Source organism: Ammodytes marinus, assembly GCF_949987685.1.
Source record: "Ammodytes marinus genome assembly, chromosome: 22".
NCBI lineage: Eukaryota > Metazoa > Chordata > Actinopteri > Uranoscopiformes > Ammodytidae > Ammodytes > Ammodytes marinus.
The window spans coordinates 15,082,166-15,102,971 of record NC_137226.1 but is presented as its reverse complement, the minus strand read 5'-3'; the positions used below and the strand labels follow the sequence as shown (position 1 = coordinate 15,102,971).

Sequence of the window (20,806 nt, the reverse complement as noted above, 5' to 3'; positions counted from 1 at the left end):
ACAAAGCCGAAGCAGCGTACGCTGGTAGCATAATGTTTGAGCTAGACAGCTTTCTGACGTTAGCTAGCTGCGTAAAGTTGCGCGAGGAACAACCACTCACGCGCCACTGTGAAACGTTGAAACGCTTATATGTTATGTATATGAAAGATTTCCGCTGTTATGTTCCTTCTAAAAAAAAATGTACCTCCTTTTTTACATACTGTAAAATAAAATTAGGCTACTTTATGATTTTTTATTTTGCCTAAACAGAAATAATTAATATACAACGAGACTATTTATTAGGCCTACGTCCAATGGAGAACCGTAACTGAGAATTACAAATGAATAAGGTAACTGACAAAATTACAAATTAATGAATTATTCAATAAACGAATTAGTATGCCATTGATTGAATGCACCATTAATACGTTATCAGATGGACATACATTGACATCCCTCTTTAAATATCTCTCTGTGGTAATTATTTATTTTAAAATTTAATTCTTTAAATCAATCATTGGTTTTAATAAATAAATACATACATTTGAAAAGTGTTTATTAACGACGTGTGAATGTTAATACAAACGTATTCATGATACAAAGGCTAACTAAATACAGAGACATTTCAAAATGAATATAAAATGTTACCTGTGATAAATGTCTAAATTATTTTTTATTTCCGGTGTATTTAATGGCATATTAATGCATCTAATGTCATATTAATTAGTTTATTGAGTATTTCACATATTTGGTTTTTCATGTATTTCTGTAGTATTTATTTTTATTTTTGAATTATGTCAATTTCGGTCCTCCATACAACCTTTTTTCCTGGGGGCGTGACCGATGAAAAAAAGCCGCTGTCAAAGCGTAGGGCGGAAATGAGGAGCGACAAGTTAGCAGGTTAGCAGAGAGCGAAAACTGGGTGAATTCACTGTACAAAATAAAAGCACACACGGTCTTTATAGTGTGAGGGAAGCTGACCGTGAGGGGGTTCTTTAATTACGAGGATAACCGGAAGTACAGTGGTGTAGTTTGTCGGGCTTGACAGTGGTACAGGAAAAAGAACAGAATGTAGCGGTACATGTATCTGGCTCGCTTCACATCATACCCACCATCAAAAGAACGTCTCTCTTTTTTCTATGTCGACGCGGTGACTGCTGTTTGGGGATGGCTGTTGTACGGATTGTCAGCAGAGACGACTAAACGCTTTCAAAAATGTCCAACATCCTCGATGCAGCGTCTCGAGTGAAGTGGGACCGCACGTCGGCGGCCAAGCGAGCCGTGTATCTAGCGGCGGCCGCTTACGGCATCAAAACACTGTACCCCATCATCTGCAGGCAGCTCGGAAGAAACAAAGATCCCAGGAATAATCGAGCGGAGAACGGCTCCACTTGTTTGGTAAAATCACGGACAGATGTCGCATATCACAAGAAGGCATCTCCGGGGGTAAATGCAGCATTTTTCAAGCAGATCCTCGACCTCGGTAAGATCCTCTTCCCCAAGCTCGTGTCCAAAGAGCTCGCCTTGCTCTCGTTGCACTCGGTGGCGCTGATATCCCGGACGTTTCTGTCTATATACGTGGCCACCTTGGACGGCAAGATTGTCAAAACGATCGTGGAGAAGGAGCCCAGGAGCTTCATCATCCAGCTGATCAAATGGCTCCTCATCGCCATCCCGGCCACGTTCGTCAACAGCGCTATCCGGTTCCTGGAGTGCAAGCTGGCTCTGGCCTTCCGCACCCGGCTGGTCAACCACGCGTACCGGACCTACTTCACCGATCAGACCTACTACAAAGTCAGCAACATGGACGGGAGGCTGGCCAACCCGGACCAGTCCCTCACCGAGGACGTGATGATGTTTTCCCAGTCGGTGGCCCACCTCTACTCGAACCTCACCAAGCCCATCCTGGACGTGATTCTGACCTCCTACACGCTGATTCAGACAGCCAGGTCCAGGGGGGCCAACGCCAGCGGGCCTACACTGCTGGCGGGGCTGGTGGTCTTTGTAACGGCGAAGGTGCTGCGCGCCTGCTCGCCCAAATTTGGCAAGCTGGTGGCCGAGGAGGCGCATAGGAAGGGCTACCTCCGCTATGTGCACTCCAGGATCATTGCAAATGCTGAGGAAATAGCATTCTACAGGGGACACAAGGTAGGCATGGCCGGGTGACAGCATACATGTTCATTATATAGTTGGAAACTAGGCTACAATCACATCTAGGCAGTTGACAGAACAAAACAGCAAAAACTAAAACAAAACAATGCAAAAAATGCATCAAGATCAGAAGATCCTATATCCTATACTGGAGGAGGATGCAGAGCAAGAATTATTCAACTGGATATTTCATTAGTATTATGGGCAGTGGTAGTTACAGCGGTATAGAGGTGTATAGAGTTGTAATGGACAAATAGGCTACAGCTGATTCTGTAATAAGAAGACAGGCCATTTTAGTGACATACTAGGCTGCATTTAGCTTTATGTGGCCGGCGTGCAGCAATATTAGAAGGAACAACATGGTTATTAATTTGTGATTAGGATAAGGTGCAAACAAGGTAAACACATATTTTTCCTTAATAGAACATTAATAGTAATAGTGTGTTTGTCAGTATGACATACAATGAGCAAACAATGTGAATGTCCATCATAACAGTAAGGTTATGTCTACTATTCTCCAGTTAAAATACATTAATAAACGATGCCAGACAAAGACATAATCTTCACTAACCGCATCCAATCACAGAGCCATTATAGTGTCAGAGCGCGTGTGTGTGCATCAGTGTAATCAGCAGGTTGATAATAGGCACAGGGAACACTCTGTGGAGGTGATGACAAAATGACTTAAGCCAGTTCGGGTTTCAAGCTTCATTGAATTGAATGTGTGTGCCCCTCCAAGAAGTGCAGCATGTGTGCCCTGTTTTGTAATGTAGTACCGTACCGCCCCCATTGGTAGGTGGAAATGTTCCAGCTGAAGAAGTGCTACCGGGCTCTGGCCGACCAGATGAACCTGATCCTGTCCAAGCGCCTGTGGTACATCATGATCGAGCAGTTCCTCATGAAGTACGTGTGGAGCAGCTGTGGCCTGGTCATGGTCGCTGTGCCCATCATCACGGCAACGGGCTTCGCAGACAACAGTAAGGAGAGACCCCTTGTTATTAAGGTGTACCGGTATCTTTACAAAAAAACATACTGTGCGGGTGCTGAAACAAAAATGGTAAATGGACTTATATAGCGCTATATCTCCGTTTATCACAGACCCAAAGCGCTTTACATTGTTTTTGTCCACATTCACCCAGTCACACACACATTCATACACCGATAGCAGCAGCTACCACGCAGGGTAGGCTTAGTACTAGGGTGCTAAGCTAACTAAGCTAACTATCGGGAGCAATTTGGGGTTCAGTGTCTTGCCCAGGGACACTTCGACATGTGGCGGGGAGACGGGGGATCAAACCTCCGACCCTGCACACCAGAGGCGAACTCCCTACCCACTTCGCCACTGCCGCCCCAGTGTTAAAAGTTAAAACACAGCCTAATCTCGGTTAACTGGTATGTATAACAAAGGGTGTGTAAACAAAAGGTTGCCCACCAGTATAGTTACATTCTGAGGTGTTAGCTCATTGCAATTGCATCTCCACACCAACAGCTACTGTTTCCTCTTCAAGCAGGGACTGATTAGCATGTGTGAAGTCAGTCGCTGCCTCCCACATCTCCCCAATGACATATCTCTTGTGTCAAAAATAAATCTATAACTGAGTCCCTTTGTTTGCTGTTTGGTACTACTGTGCCAAATTCAGTGTTACTGCTGATATTTAAATAACCTATTTCCATGGTAGTGTAATGCTCACAGGTACAAGCGTGAGAATATGACAGATTTTCGGTCAGATAGCAGCAACCAAATGGAAAGTCAAATGAGATGTGTTCCCTAAATAAACATATCGGCAGAATCACACAGTTTCTTTAAACCTATAGTGCGTAACTTATTTTGCCCCAGTGAGGAATTCTGAGGAATTACAGCACTGTCGATTCATCTGCTTGAGATAAGCCTTCGGTGATTTTATACCTTCTGCTGTACGTCCAAATGTTTTTTTCTTAGCTGCAGTATCAACAACTGAAACATTTCTTCTGCGCTTCTTGGGATTTTACTGAGCTACTGCGCTAGTGTCGGTGGGCGACACCAGTTTTCTAAATGCTGCCATACTTAGAAAAACAGAGAGAGTTTGTTGGAGGTGACAGGCTTTATCAACTTTGTGTCAACATGTTTGACGATGGTTGGAATGTAACCTACATCCATTTACGTGACAAAGTTACACACTGTAGCTTTAACTCAGATGTTCTGCTCTCTCTCTGCACCTATGTAGAAACAGCAGACGGGAAGACGCACGTGATGGTGAGTGAGAGGACGGAGGCTTTCACCACCGCCCGAAACCTGCTGGCCTCCGGGGCAGACGCCATCGAGAGGATCATGTCCTCCTACAAAGAGGTGAGGACAACCAGCGCTGATATTTAGCCCAGCTATCTCAAGCCAAATCACTTAATCCGGTTCATTTTTTCCAGACCCTTACAACAAACACCAACACGAAAGTCTTTAAAGGTGCACTATGTAACTTTTGGAAGTGAACATTCTCTATTCTCATAACTGAATCCACAAACTTTTCTCAGGGGAAAATGTGATCCCTGGAACACTGTTTGAAGTTAAAAAAAGCTAACTTAAAATGTCTGTTTCACTGTTGTTGTTTACAGCAGCAGGGCCTACAGTTTGTTCACAAACATATTCTAGTGTTACGTTTGGTTCCTCAAATACATTTATTTAGATTTATGGAAACCGAATGATTCATACTAAGAATTACACTTACACTAAACTAACTGCAGGCTCTACAAATGTAAGACAATCCCCCTCCTTTGAAACTGCATAGTACACCTTTAAAAAAGAAATATGAAGGTTCTTTTATCTGATTTCTCATACATAATACGGCATTTGAAGGCCTCACCTTGAGACGTGGGGGGATTGCAGATTTGTCTTCTCTAACTACATACAGTAGCAATGTGTGACGTGTTTAATACCACATTAAGTGTGCGTGGGCTATCACAGCCTTCGTGGTAATAAGAATATTACGTAATGTTTTTCTAAAGAATCCGGCTTCAGTTTCACATAATCACACACATGGCGGACCAGATGTATTTGAGTGGTTGGGGTCATTTCATTGGCAGACGGGCTGGACTGACGGACAGACTGACGGATGAATGACTGAATGAATGCCCAGATTGACCGAATGACTGGCAGATGCACTCGTTACAGTACATCCGTCTCTCTCTCTCTCTTTCTCTCTCTCTCTCTCTCTCTCTCTCTCTCTCTCTCTCTCTCTCTCTCTCTCTCTCTACTTTCCCCTCCACGTTAAGCTCACTGTGCACGTACGGGACTCCCCAGCGAACGAAAGAAAATCGCTGAATGAAAAGCCCCGTTCATCCAGGGCCAACGATCGCTCGTTGCATTTTAATCCCGAGAAAAGAAGAAATTAAATAGCAACACCCATTCATGCCATTCTCTCTCTCTCTCTCTCTCTCTCTCTCTCTCTCTCTCTCTCTCTCTCTCTCTTTCTCTCTCTCTCTCAGACTGCATTTTTGCAGCCCGTAAGAGGATTTGGTTGCTGCACATATCACGGTTGGGTTATAGCTGGTTCGTGCTTGTTTGCTTCTTTGATTATAAGCCCACACCATGTGTTGAAGGTCAGTTGTTGCCAACTTCCTTTAGCGTGAATCAGCCCTTGTAAAACACCCCCAGTCATGCACTATCTTGCTGTACACATGCAAGATACGCGGAAGCTTAAAACTGCTGTTGAAGTTTAAGAAAAACTTGTGCAAGCTCCAACGTCAATTGTTTTATTTCAGTAGCGTGCAAATATCATCCCAGACTGTGATTTACTGAAACATTTACCCAAAGGATACAAGTTTTAGCGTGCATTCGGGGCAGTGTTGTTGGATGTGCAGCAGCAGGCCCCTGCATGCCAGGCCACGAGACATGTGTGTGTTTGTGTGCAACTAAGCAGGCACGTTCCTCAGGCACGGTGCCCTGCTCACGCCTCCAAACACTCTGTAATATGACTGTGTGTGTGTGTGTGTGTGTGTGTGTGTGTGTGTGTGTGTGTGTGTGTGTGTGTGTGTGTGTGTGTGTGTGTGTGTGACACAATACGGTCCCATGACATATCCCAGCTCGTGATAGTGTGTTAGTCATCTTCTGGCCTCGGCTTTTGTCTTTTGTTCTTTATGTGGTGTTGCTGTTCCCTTCTTTTCAGAGGATCTAAACGTTGTCTATGAAAGAAAAAAACTCAAACACGGAACAGCAGTCAAAAGCTGATTTTTGAAAATGGCCCAATGCACCGTTTCAGAGCAGGATCAGGTTACTGTCCAATAAATGTCAAATGTTATGATTTGACAACACAACCTGACAAGGCTGATCCTTTGATATGTGTTAGGCGGAAATCTTTTTAGAGGCAGTCATTCCTCAAGATTGCATCTACTGCCACTCTCTCTGGTGTCACTTTAGGTCAGACATAAGAAGTGTGTGTGTGTGTGTGTGTGTGTGTGTGTGTGTGTGTGTGTGTGTGTGTGTGTGTGTGTGTGTGTGTGTGTGTGTGTGTGTGTGTGTGTGTGTGTGTGTGTGTGTGTGTGTGTGTGTGGGGGGGGTGTGTTTGTGTGTGTTGTTTGTCTAGAGCTCCTTCCCTCAGGGCTTAACCTAGCTGTGAATAATCCTCCATCTGTTGATCTGTCAGCTTGCACTTCTGCATCTCTTTCTCACTTTCTTTCTCTCTCTCTCTCTCTCTCTCTCTCTCTCTCTCTCTCTCTCTCTCTCTCTCGCAGCACGTGCTCAAATACTTTATTAGGCAACATGGAGGACAACTATTACGTTGCCTTGATTTATCACGTCTCTGTTTAACTATAAATGTGCACAAGAACCAGAACAGAATACACCTGGAATTTAGCACCATTCTAGTTCTGGACTTCTGGGCACAATCTTTCATTTAGTTTTTTCACAATTCTTCTATTCTAGGCTTGTTATTTAGGATGTATCCTCATCCTTTTAGGGTACGATTTCTATATTGAGTATCAAATGAATACAAAAAGTGTTCATGCCAAAAAAATTAAAATAGTTTTTAAATGAATGTAGGTGAAGGTATACTTAACCATTTCACTTGAGAAACACAGCGAGTCCTCTACCCCTTTAGATCTGTTCCTCCGCTTTACACACATAACATTTCATTTTTATGTTGGTTTCTTTTTTCCACTGAGGCGGTCACATCTCTAAAAAGCCCCACATGACTTTCCCAGAATTGGTTTGCTGTGTTTAGTATAATCAAGCTGTGTCAACAGACTGCGTTGTCTCGCGGCAGGGCGCAACACCAAAGCCAAAGCAAAGAGGCTGATTTCTTTCGCATTTGTCCCTTGGATTTTGATTATAATTGAATGCAGAATGACCTCCTGTTGCTGTGTGTTGTGCCCTGTTTACTCTATAGGACCATCACACATACAGCAGGATCTGAGCTCCGTGTGTCCCTGTAGGTGTGTGCTCATGCTACACTAAACAAACAACAGTAAAAACAACACACAACTTTGGTGTCAGTTACATAGCTATGTTTTGCATAAACACTGTTACACATGTTTTTACGCCGATGCAGTAGTTAGTTTCCAACCTTTACATTTTATTTGTCTACTACATTTAGCTATTTTGACTGCTCATGCTTAGCTAACAATTTCAACCATATATCGTTATATTAACTAACTAATTACATCCATTTATCCATCACTTTAAATGTACAATTTCAACCATTGTGTGTGTGTGTGTGTGTGTGTGTGTGTGTGTGTGTGTGTGTGTGTGTGTGTGTGTGTGTGTGTGTGTGTGTGTGTGTGTGTGTGTGTGTGTGTGTGTGTGTGTGTGTGTGTGTGTGTGTGTGTGTGTGTGTGTGTGTGTGTGTGTGTGTGTGTGTGTGTGTGTGTGTGTGTGTGTGTGTGTGTGTTGGGACAGGTCACGGAGCTGGCAGGCTACACCGCACGCGTGCACAACATGTTCGAGGTGTTTGAGGACGTCCAGAAGGGGATTTACAAGCGCTCCTCTCTATCGGCCACAACAGAGAAGAAGAGCAAGCCTGGGATGCACATAGAAGGACCACTGGAGATAAAGGGTAGGCCACAACACACACACACACACACACACACACACACACCCTGATTTGTATCAAAGTAAAGTAAAAGAGAGAAACAGGTTAGTCATTGGCCAGTCGCATAGCCTACTCTGCACACGCTTGGTTACTGTTGCTATGTTGGGCAAACTTTTACCACTTCTGCTGGAGCATGGAGTGAGCTCGTGGCTCTGGTTGGGTAGTGCCAATGCATTGTGTGTATCTTACATAACCCCAACTCAAGTCAAACAGTACTCAGTGTTGCATCAGCTGTTTATTTTCAACCTGTCCGTCCACTTTATCTCATTAGACAACCTATTGTCAAATGAACAGCTAAATTGAGTGTGGGTTACATTCAAATACAATTAAATCTGCATTTTGTTATTTACACATGGCCTTGATGCACTTTTAAGGCCTCTTTAAATCCAGGCTAAAAACCTATTTATTCAGGATGGCTTTTAATACACAGTAGCGTGATGACACTTTGATCTTGATCGTATCTTGTTTTGATCTTGTTTGATTGTGTCTTGTTTGATTTTATCTTATCGTGTTTTATCTTACTCAATCCTGTAAAGCACTTTGGTACACCGAAAGGACTGTTGTAAAGGGCTGTATAAATAAAGCACATTTACATATTTACATTTAAGATACGCTTTGGGTCCAGATTGTATGTGTTCCATAAGCAGAATGAATTTGCAGATCACCATCGTGACTATACAAGGAATCACCAGTATTTTGGTCAAAGGTTGGACTCATTCCATTAATATCTTTTAGTAAACAAACATCCATTTGACCCCAGGATGGATCTCCTGCTAGAGCACTGTTGAGCTCAGTAAAACGCAAAGAGTTTATTTGTAACGCCATAATTCCTGTTATGTAGGTTTCCTCCAATCTACATCCACGCGTACGCTTCCACAGAGTATAATCCTAAATGTTCTACTATTGTACTATACACTACCTTTATATCTTTCTGTCTTTTGTCTCTTCAGGTGAGGTGATCGACGTGGACAATGGCATCGTGTGTGAGAATGTCCCCATCATTACGCCTAATGGGGACGTGGTGGTGTCCTGCCTCAACTTCAAGGTGAGCTGGCCCTTTACCTCCACTCCAGGTCCAATCTCCAGTTATAACTCAATACTGTTTACCGGTGTAACAGTTAACTACAGGCTGTCCCCGAGGGGTTTTATTGGTCTATGTGGCTTTAATTAGCCTTTAGAAGGAATCCTGTGAGGTCTCATTAGGATAGGTATAGTGGTAATGTGTTGCTTCCTTCAGGCTGTTGCTGGCTGCTGTAATGAGCTGGGGAGGATATTCTTATGAGTAAAATTACACACACTTCCTACACACACATAGTTCACTTAATGGGGTGCCCCCATGGAGAGATATGTACTGTCTAAAGTTTTTAAAAATGTTCCCCTGACGCATTCAATGCATGTTCTGTTAATTGTCCCTCTCAAAGAACAGAGAAGCTAAAGGGTCCTGCTGATCCCATGACCCGTTAATTGGACAATTGAGTTTGAGCTTGATTTCCTTTTTTCAGTTCCTCAAAGGCAGCTTTTCAAGTCTGTCAAAAAAATACAGTTTGTGTTCCAACTTGCAGAAGTTCAGATGTATTCATATTTGGCTTGATCACGTCAAAGATTTTTCAAGGTGAACCTCCCCAAAGGATTCAATAGGAAAACGTCAAAGTACAAAAATAAGGTTTTACAGGGGACATTTGGAATTATTGCTTTCACAGCGCCAGCAGCTCATGCTAACAGGCCTCAGTCAAGACTGCACCAAGCATTGGTTTCTGAACGCTGATTTGAGGTCAGATAACCTCAGTACTCTGCTGACACTGAAACTGCTTACATCCACAAGTTTAAGAATACTTTTCACAGGTCATATTGTGCTTGTTTGGCTGAATAGAACATGATCACTAATAAAGTACCTTCATCATGCTCTTATACTGTACATTATATTTGGCTCACAAGTTTGTTTATAATGAGTTGCACCTAGGCACTTTTGTTGGTGGGTTGTTTTTGTGTATTTCATTGTTTAAAAGTTAAAACATTTTCTTTAACCTGCTACTTCACCTTTATTTGCACACTTATTTATTGGTTCGGGTACATATACAGTATCTAGAGAAATATGTGAGGGCATAAGCTTTTGCTTTGATCTACTCTATTTCAGTGCAGCTTTGATGTAACACTGATGAGTAACTATTGGTATACCCAGCGGTAAGGTTAATAAGTGGCAAGCATTTTCATCACTGGGGGTTTATTTTTTAACAACTTGAACTTTACAATCATTTCTTAAATTTTCTTACCAACGTTAATCCTTTTTAAGAAACAAAGCAATATACATATGCTTTGCTGCTGCTCTGTGACTCTATTAGCTGCATGTGAGCTGGAGGCACTAAGTGACCTAACAGTTCAACCTGACCTAACAGTTCATCCTGCCCTAACAGTTTAACCTGACCTCCAGGCGTAGCGTAGAGAACAGACAGCTAAGATACCATACACCAGGGGTCACCAACCTTTTTGAACCTGAGGGCTACTTTATGGGTACTGAGTCATACGAAGGGCACCCAGTTTGATACACTCTTCTGAAATAACAAATTTGCTCAGTTTGCCTTTAGTTATATATTATTATTAATGATTAATGATATTCATCTATGTGAAGACACTGATCATGTTAATGATTTCTCACAATAATGATCTACAATGACTTAAAAAAGGTGGGAAACAGATTATTATGCTATTTTTAGAACAGGCCTGCAGGGGCCTCATATGGTCCTTGCGGGCTACCTGGTGCCCGCGGGCACTGTGTTGGTGATCCCTGCCACACTATCTGTCCACTGACACTGCCTACCTCTCCTGGGCTTTATATCTTAATGACGTTTTGTAATTATACTCCGGGGCCGACACAGATTAAAGGGGATTAATAATGACTTCTCGTCCCCATTCCAGGTAGAGGATAGCATGCACCTATTGATCACAGGGCCCAACGGCTGTGGGAAGAGCTCTCTGTTCAGGATCCTCAGTGGTTTGTGGCCTGTCTATGGAGGCCGGCTGCACAAACCCTCTCCACAGCACATGTTCTACATCCCTCAGAGGTACACACACACACACAGACACACACACGCACTCACACTCACACTCACACACTCACACTCACACTCACACTCACACTCACACTCACACTCACACTCACACTCACACTCACACACACACACACACACACACACACACACACACACACACACACACACACACACACACATTCTTTCAAACATTGCTTATCCCAATGTGAAGCACTGCAGTTGTCAACTGTGTGTCAGTGAATCCTACCTGTAATGTTATCCATTGAAACAAGACCTGAATGTGTGTGTGTGTGCAGTGGTGTAGTGGGGGGTATACGCAGGTATACGGCGTATACCCACTTATTTTTCAGGCGACATTGCGTATACCCACTTCTAACGGCCGCGACTGCGGGACTTGTTGCCACCCGTCCCGTTTTCCCCGAAATTGTTCTCTTTTTTTCACCAGCTGTCCCGGGAAAAGAAAAATCTCTCCCGGGACACAATTTGTCCCGTTTTTGGGGGAAAATGCCAGAACCTCATTTGATTTCCTTCGTTCAGTAGTTCAGGCCTTTTCACACGGGCCGAGGCGTTTGTTTCGCCCACTAATGCATTCTCAATAGAGAGGCGAGCGGGCAGAGAGAAGGCGGCAAGCGTGCAGGGGCGGTCTTAACGATCTCGGGGCCCGTTTCAAGACCCTGTGGGGGGCCCCCACATTTTTTTTTCTATGAATAATGCTTGTGCATGCTCCCCGCAAAAATAAAAAAGATTGTGGAAACCAGTTGGTTCATAGACGGATTATGAGATTTAAAGTAAAATGCATCAATCTGATGCACTTTCAGAGGAAAATTTAGATTTAAATCAAATCTTGAGCTGCAGAAGGAACATTATTTTTCTTAAACAGGCAGCACTCTTTACTCTGCAACTGTAAAAACATTTCAGTAGATTGGTCTGCAGATCCATGTTATATGATGGAGGGGCCCATTGCAACAGATACAGGGTGGAAAGCTACTTTTTATGAACAGTATAGAATTTACACGTATAAAGCTTATTCCTGTATGTGTGTGGGGGCCTTAGAGGCCCCTTATGAAGCCCATAAGACATAGCTAATAATGCTTTTGTTTTGCACTTGCTTTTCTATTTTTCACCTGCTAGGGGCCATGATGATTTATTTCCTATTCCTTTTTGGACCCTAGGCTGTTATTGACATTTGTGACTGAGCTCTTTGACAATGCGACATGTAAAGTTACTATCAGTATCTCTGGCTTAGGGCCCCCCTGAGCCCTTGGGCCCCTGGGCCTGGTTGCATGCAGTTTTCTTCTCAAAGTGCACCAGATTGATGAATTTTACTTTAAAAGGTTGCATTTTTTTCTTCCGGGGGAGCATTCCCCCGGACCCCCCTAGAAGGTCCAGGGTCCCCACCTACGTCTCCCTATTTAGCCTACTGTGCAAACAGTGATGGTCCGGCAGACCGTAGCGGCAGTCAGCTGTCAGGACAGTGAACGCCCCCCCCCCCCCACTCGCACTAATGGCTGTAAATGGAGCGGACACGGAGGCTAAACATATAGCCGTTCTGCCAGCTACGCTCTCTATATCTTATAGGCTATTCATGCATTAGGCCTGTGTTGGACCACTACTCACGAGTGGCTGTGTGAGGCAGCGCAATTATGGGAAATATAGGACCGGCGAAAGCGGATGCGCGCGCAGTACAACTTAGAGTATACCCACTTCTCCAGGCACCACTACACCACTGTGTGTGTGTGTGTGTGTGTGTGTGTGTGTGTGTGTGTGTGTGTGTGTGGCTGCCAAAGAGAAACAAGAGCTCTGGCCACAGTGAAATATTTACCACCCAGTCTGGGCGTGAAATACTTTCAATTACATGAATGTCTTTATAAAACCACATGTTATATCCAGTGCACCCCTTGCTCCATTAATGCGTGATAACTCTCTGTTAAGTGGTTAAACTTAACCAGAATTATCCAAGGGGTCCCTGCTGACCTGTAAGGAATGAAAAGCAGCTATTTAAGGGGCCCCTATATGCACCTAAATAATAATGAAAGGAGCCTCCTTAAGATGCCATTCGAAAGTCTTTCCATGTTTTCATTTGTTCCGCACTGATTTGTGTCACATATTCACCCGCCCGCCCCCCCTACGCTTTTCTTGGAAACCAAGAAAGTAGTCAATGGTTCACACAAGCTTTCAAGTTTTTCTCTTCTCCTTTTTTTTCTGCTAAACATTAGTCAACTTCCTGCACAAAGCTTTCAGGCGGCACAATGTAACATACTGTAACAGTCAGTCACAGCAAATGAATAGGCGCCTACAGAGAATATGTTCCTCTTTTTGAGTCACTTGTCAAAAAGAAATGCCAAACTGGTAAGATATACTAATGGTCTTCCTGAAAGGTAGCAGAAGGACAGCAGGACCTTCAATGTGACGGAACTGAACGAGACCTAAACCGTCTAATGTAATCTTACCCAGGGCCGCTTAGAGTCTAGCACTCAGCGGACTCCCTCCTACAGTGCATTGAATATTTTATATATAGGATGAGACGGCCACCTGGCAGCTGTAACAGAATACAATGCGTTGTCCACAATAGCAAAGACAGAATGCTCAATGGGGGGGGGGGGATTCCTCTGTCAGCATTTGTTCTTGAAGTGTGCAAAAGATGTGTACCCTACACCCTCCTTTCTACATTGTCCAGCGCACTTAATATAATGAGAGACTAGGAAAAACACTCAGGAGCTAAGGTGTGTGTGTGTGTGTGTGTGTGTGTGTGTGTGTGTGTGTGTGTGTGTGTGTGTGTGTGTGTGTGTGTGTGTGTGTGTGTGTGTGTGTGTGTGTGTGTGTGTGTGTGTGTGTGTGTGTGTGTGTGTGTGTGTGTGTGTGTGTGTGTGTGTGTGTGTGTGTGTGTGTGTGTGTGTGTGTGTGTGTGATCCTCCAGGCCGTACATGTCTATGGGGACACTGCGGGACCAGGTGATCTACCCAGACAATGTGGAGGACATGGCCACCAGAGGCCTCAGCGACAAGGACCTGGACGCCATCTTGGACATAGTCAACCTCAACCAAATCGTGACGCGGGAGGGAGGTAGGACTGTAGTGAAGGCAACCTGCAAAAAATCTGTGTTAATACATAGCCTTAACATACCGATTTACAGAGCCTAGGATAACACTGGACTTTATTTGAGTGCTCACACAGTATGGAAAGGTAGTGGATCATGAGGAGCTATTCACTGGTATTGACAAAAAGAGATTTTGACAACAAGCATTCTCCAGATCACTGACTACTCCTTCAATGGATTTAAGGTGGAATGGAATGGACTTTAGAATCATTTACCCAGTGCAGTTTTGCTGGTGTTTTTAGAAGCAGCTAGATCCTTGATCATATGCTCCTAGGTATTATTGTATTGCTTCAACTTGAGTCCGCAGCTTATTGGCAGCCACCCCTCCTCTCACTGCCAAACAAACAGACATATTGTTGTGAAAAAAGCTACCACAGAGAAGCCTTGAGGGTTTTAAATCTATCAATGGCAGCACTGAGGTCTTGATTTGCAAACGTAAATGAACTTGTACGCATATGCAGTGGCAGATCATCAGTAATGGTAGTTGCCACATTATGCTATTTAACTGCAAGGACTTTCCTCTTTAAGTCTTAGAAAAGGTCACACAGAAAGCAGTCTGACCTAGCCTGGTTATATCTTTTTGGCAAACACTGTGTACTGGTTTTTCAGTGCTGCACCGACACCTTTGTGACAGCTGTTTGTTATAACAGCTCCATCTGTGAAACCTGTATGTTCACATTTTAATTATTCACTTCATGACATTGTTGAATCTCTTGACGTGAAGGCGTAATGTATTCCAGAGATTAAAGGCTTTTGTGTCCTGCACGTCGTGCTTCTAAACACTGATGTGCATAAAACTGGAAAATATTTGCTCTCAGTATTTATGATCCCAAAGTATTCCAATCTTTCAAATAACATATTTGCAGCGATTGTTTTCAAGGATGTGTGACGTCTCCTTTGTTTTCCATCCAGGCTGGGATGCAGAGCTGGACTGGAAGGATGTGCTGTCAGGAGGGGAGAAGCAGAGGATGGGCATGGCCCGCATGTTCTACCACAAGTAGGTGTTGTCCGCCATGACACCTGGTAGTCTACCTTACCATCACACACTCCAAATATGACACAGCTTTAACTTTGGTGATCATTAATTTAACTTTAAATTGACATTTCAAGTTTTCAATATTCCATGACAAAATGGCTGCCCCAAATAATGTTATTCCCATCAGCTTCAGTTATAGTTTGTTTTTTATTAGCAAATGTTAGCATGCTAAACTAAGGTGGTGACCATGGTAGATATTATAACTGCTAAAACATGTTTAGCATGTTGACATTGGCATTTAGCTCAAACAACAAGAGCTGCTAGTGTGGCTGTAGACGCTACTACTAGGACATGTTTTGCTTAGCGTGTAAAAGGCTAACATAGCAAGCGTTTACTTTCTTGGTTATAAATTGGCAAAATCCAACTGAAAACCCTTAAGCTAAGATAGTAAAGACAGTAAACACATTATTACACCTGCTAAACATCTGCATGTTAGCATATGCGTTGTGAGCATGTTGCCCTGCTAGCATTAGCAACATGCAGTAGACAGTAGAATCAGCAGTAGAATCAATAAGCCATTAAATAACATTACTGCGGTCTGGTTTTCAGTGCTTGTATGTGTTATGTCTCCGTCACATTTTTCAAAGTGAAAGTGTCCATGGGTGTGTGCATTCACAAGCTTACACTGCCAAAGCAAGTATGAAGGAATTTTTTTGTAGCAGTAAGACTTTCATCATCCAAGGGGGAAGCTATGGGGATTTTATGACTTTGCACAAGCAGATAATCTCACTACATAAACAACCCCATTACTTACTCATTGGATGGATAGCATTTATTAAAGAGTCATTTATTATTGACTCATTTGAACTTATTGTATACTATTTCCCAATTATTTATCAGGCCCAAATACGCTCTGTTGGATGAGTGCACCAGCGCCGTGAGCATTGACGTGGAGGGAAAAATTTTCCAGACTGCAAAGGACTCCGGGATTTCTCTGCTCTCCATCACACACAGACCCTCCCTGTGGTAAGACGCGTTCCACACAAAAGATGTCCAATAAAACAGATGTATAACTTGACATATCATCGTCAACAGAAAGTGCACTCACTTTTCAACCCATCGTCAAGTTGTACATTCATCGTGCCGTTCTCCGTTCCCGCTTTAAAGGTCACATATGATGCTCCTTTCCAGGTTCAAAATTCTAATTCGGGTTTCTACTGGGGGGGTGGGGGCGTGGCTTCTACCCTTATGACAACACATGGGGGAAAAATCTTACTAGGGTTTTTGAACACAGGTTTTCAGAAAGGTGGTTGTGGAGAAAAAGGGAATGGAATTTTTCTCATACTTTGGGAGTCTCTAGTCACACCGGTGGGGACCCATATTCATGTTGATAAGCCACGATGAAGTGAAATAGGTGAGCTTTAAGTCCTCTTTTCCCTCTCCACACCACAGGAAGTTCCACACCCACCTGCTGCAGTTTGACGGCGAGGGCGGCTGGCGCTTCGAGCAGCTTGACACGGCCACGCGCCTCTCCCTCACCGAGGAGAAGCAGCGGCTGGAGACACAGCTGGCCGGCATCCCCGAGATGCAGCACCGCCTCAACGAGCTCTGCAAGATCCTGGGAGACGACTCTGTCCTCAAAACCACAGAGGAGTGAGAGAAAGAGAGAGAGAGAGAGAGAGAGAGAGAGGAGGGAAGAGAGTGTGGGAGAGACCAAGAGGCATTGAAAAGAAAAAAAGATATCTGTAAGGGGACTTCTTTTTTTTTAAGCTTGTCTGGATGTTTTTGTTCTCCTTGCCAGCTAGTCTTTTCAGCTCCTCCTTTTACTCCCTCTCCTTTGCCCGGCTCCGGCCCGGAGAGAAGTGGATTGTGGGGGAGAGTGGAGTGGATTCTCAAGTATTATTCCTCCCTTCCCCCGGACATTATTACGCACATAGACTGCATCCTCAGTTGTAGTTTTTAAAAGTTTTGGTTTTAGCCTAGATGTTTTTCAAGGTTGATTTGCCACTACTCAAAGTGGCGAAAAAAAACCTCAAATGAATTCCAAAATTCAATCAATGTAATGGATTTATTTTCTTTTTTTTTCTTTTTTTTTGTAGCACTTTACCCCCAGGGCTGTGTCTGTCTGTCTGTTGTGGTAGCTGGCAGTGAAAGAAGGTGACAGCTGGGAAAAACCTTTTTTTAATATAGAACCACTAAATGATGTCCAAAGCAGTATTCCGCGCCTAGTGCGCTACGCTGGATCAACGTTTCTCATAGTTTAGCTGTAGATTTTAAGCTTTTAACAAACTCAAACATGGCCTCTAAGGGTTTTAAGAGGTTTGAAAGACACTATTTTTAAACAAAAGAAAACGTCACATTATGCCTTTGTTTGATTTTGTGTGTGTAGCCTTTCCTAATACCTTATTCTTGCCCTTTGTAGGTTGTCGCAGACCCATTTAAACCATAAATGAAGGCTCTGTTGCAGGATTTTAAAAAATATGGCCAGCGAGGAATTTAAAAAGAGACAATGTTTTTAGAGCGATTTGTGACACAAGTCTGATTAAAATGGTGGGTTTCTGGTTTATTGCATAAATACAATGAGCCAAAAAAGGCCTCCCTAGTCTGGAGAGAGCTGGACCCTTTTGAAAGCTCACACAGGTGTACTGTATGTTGATGGAAGAGGCTGTGTACCTGACGGATACACACACGTAGGCTAGGCACACACCTGCTTAACCTGTTGACACAAAAACACACCCACGTGTCAGGTGCCTGCTGGGATGGGAACTCTTTGTTCACGCTCCGTCTGTCCTGTGTAGACACACATTGTCGCGCCATGGTACTGGAACTGAATATATATTATGCGTGAATTTGATGATGACAGAAGAGATACTTCAAATTGGAAGCTAAATATCTTTCATTTTTACATTATGAAGTGTGTTTACGTGCACTTTTATATTTGAAATAATACTCCAGGTGGGATTAAGTTCAATAATATATACCCAATGTGTGTATGACATAATAGGGCTAATATACAATAGTAGAAAGCTTAGGTGTCAGGCTGTTTTTAATGGAGGCTGGACACTGGAGCTTTTATTTGATTGACGTTGGTTGCCTCCTGACTTGTGGCCGGCATATGTAAATCTTGCCTAAACTACAGGAAGAAACTTAGTTGGCTACTTTTTTTCTTTTCCTCTTTTAACCACCATGTTTGTTACGAGCAACTTATCTCAAGTTGTTAAACTGTGAAATTAGTGATTTGTTACATATAGCGTTGTTTTGCTTCAGTGGTCGCTGTACATTCCCCTCTGTGGTCCAGATGTGTGTGTGTGTGTGTGTGTGTGTGTGTGTGTGTGTATGCTTGTGTCAGTATAAAAATAAAATAGGGTGAATTTGTCCCTAAAGGACTGTGCCGAGTGAGACGGGAGAGGGGGGTTGTGTTCGAGGAGTTTACGGATGCTTGTGCCATTCACTAAAGGCACATGAAGTTAAACATTTGTGCATTCAATCGGGCTAAAAGCAATACAAATCATCACTGCATTTAAAAGAGCACATGAGAAACATCCCCTTTTTCCAATTTGGCTCATTAACATTTCCTTGGTTCACCCTTGTTCCCCCCCTGGGACAACCCAGAACCAATTAGATGTGTGGAAGCACTTTAGAAACAAGAATATGGTGAAGCCTGGGTGTATTCATCGGAGAAAGCCATGGCTTGGGCCTTGAGCCAACAGCACTCAGAGCTGGAGTTTTTGCGACCACAAAACGAGTCCCCCTATCTTTCTTTCCCTCTCTCCCTCTCTCTCTCTCTCTCTCTCTCTCTCTCTCTCTCTCTCTCTCTCTCTCTCTCTCTCTCCTCTCTATCTCTCTGTGTAAGTGTCTGTGTGTGTGCTGTCAGTAAAGCTCTGTTGACAGGAGGCCGGACGAGGCCGCCGAATGACACAGAGTCGGGCCAAGTGACACCGGCAACGGCAGGCAACGCACCAGAAAATACATTAGGCATGATCGTAGCTTCAACAGATAAAGACACAATTACTTTCATGTCATCTTGAAAGGACGGGATAATAAATGATGAGCTGCCACTTGCTCAATGCTTTGGTATTATATGTGTTTTTATGCATATATAAATATTATTCCCAATTATTATACTATATTTCAAAAGACCTCTTATCTATCTGTATTATATATATTTATATATTTAAGGAGGCTATGAGTAATCTTATTATTCTTATGTTAACAATGGATCCACATTGTCATTATCTTTTAACGTGGCACCTCCTTATTTCTTACCCTCCTTTTCAGAAACTAGTGAAGATAGCGTACCTACCAGGCCTTTAGCGGCTCCTTTCACACACTATACGACCGTACTAATGAACGCTGTAATGACGTCCTTACTAACAAAACTTTTATACGGAAAGTCTGGCATCCCATCGTCCCTTTTTGTAAGTAAGAGATTGAATGTATCCGTTATGTATGATAGAGCATCTCTTAAGGTTACAAAGACAATGAAAAACATGGGGGCCAGGTCCTTTTTGTTTTTATAGTAGATTGTTTTTTTAAATTGTGTTAATTAATAGGGCATGTCACTTGATTTTATTAGAGCCATGGTGTTTGAATGGGGATTTACTGTACACTTGGTTTGTGAAACGGGGTAAGGGGGCAAGGAGAATGTTTGAAATGTACAACTTTTGAAATGTACCTTTTGTGGCAGAATGACAAAAGAAAGACACTAGTTATCTGGTGTATTACTCATTGAGGGTTCCATTTGCGTTTTTGAAGTTATTATGACACTGTCCTAGACCTCCCTCAAAGCTAAGGATTGCTACACACACAAAGACGCTCCGTTTTTTCAATCCAAACTCCCCACACACACGTTAAACTATTTTGTATTTATATATTCCCTCTGGAACGGTAGTCTCGACTTCCTTTTCGTTGGGGATCTCGTTGTGCATGTGTAGGAATCTGTTATTCTTTAACCTTAGAACCACGAGAGGTACATCAGCATAGAAGTCATCTGTTCAAGAAAAAAAATCATGCTGAGCTCACTTTACGTTGAAAGATGAAGATGTATTTTTTCCTGTAAATAAAATGATACAGTGAAACTTGAGAGAATGGGACTTGTGTTTTTTTTTGTTTTTGTTTTCCTTTGTAAGATACCTTTTTATAACATTCAAGACCTTCAAATAAGTAAGTGCTTAGATTCGCCTAAGTTTTTCATGGCACAAATGGAATTCCTAAGTTCATTCAGGTTCATATGCTCTGAGCATCTCCCTTAATTGGACAAAGGGTGTAGTGTGGACATGTTGATTACTAATAGAAATCTTCTAGTGTTGAAGCAAACATACATAACCCTATCTGGAGTCGACACAGTTTAAGGCCTTATCCTACAACACAACATATTTTAGATAGCTTTAATATCTAAAACACAACCGTCCTGTGACTTTGGCCTGTGTTTTGGTATGTTATTGTTTTTATTCTGAAGGGGAAAAACATCTTATAGTGGATAAAAGTTCAATGGATCCAG

At 42.9% G+C, this 20,806-nt stretch overlaps 1 protein-coding gene across 1 annotated transcript; it reads left to right on the top strand.

Annotated features, from left to right (window-relative positions):
- The first annotated feature begins 1,070 nt into the window (after positions 1-1,070).
- abcd2 (ATP-binding cassette, sub-family D (ALD), member 2) lies at positions 1,071-20,325 on the top strand. Its single transcript, XM_080051169.1, has 10 exons — positions 1,071-2,127; positions 2,927-3,107; positions 4,335-4,456; positions 7,994-8,150; positions 9,137-9,231; positions 11,100-11,245; positions 14,151-14,296; positions 15,243-15,327; positions 16,207-16,332; positions 16,759-20,325. Exons 1-10 carry the CDS (start codon positions 1,195-1,197, stop codon positions 16,961-16,963), a joined length of 2,196 nt encoding a protein of 731 aa, XP_079907295.1. The 5' UTR covers positions 1,071-1,194; the 3' UTR covers positions 16,964-20,325.
- The last annotated feature ends 481 nt before the right edge of the window (positions 20,326-20,806 follow it).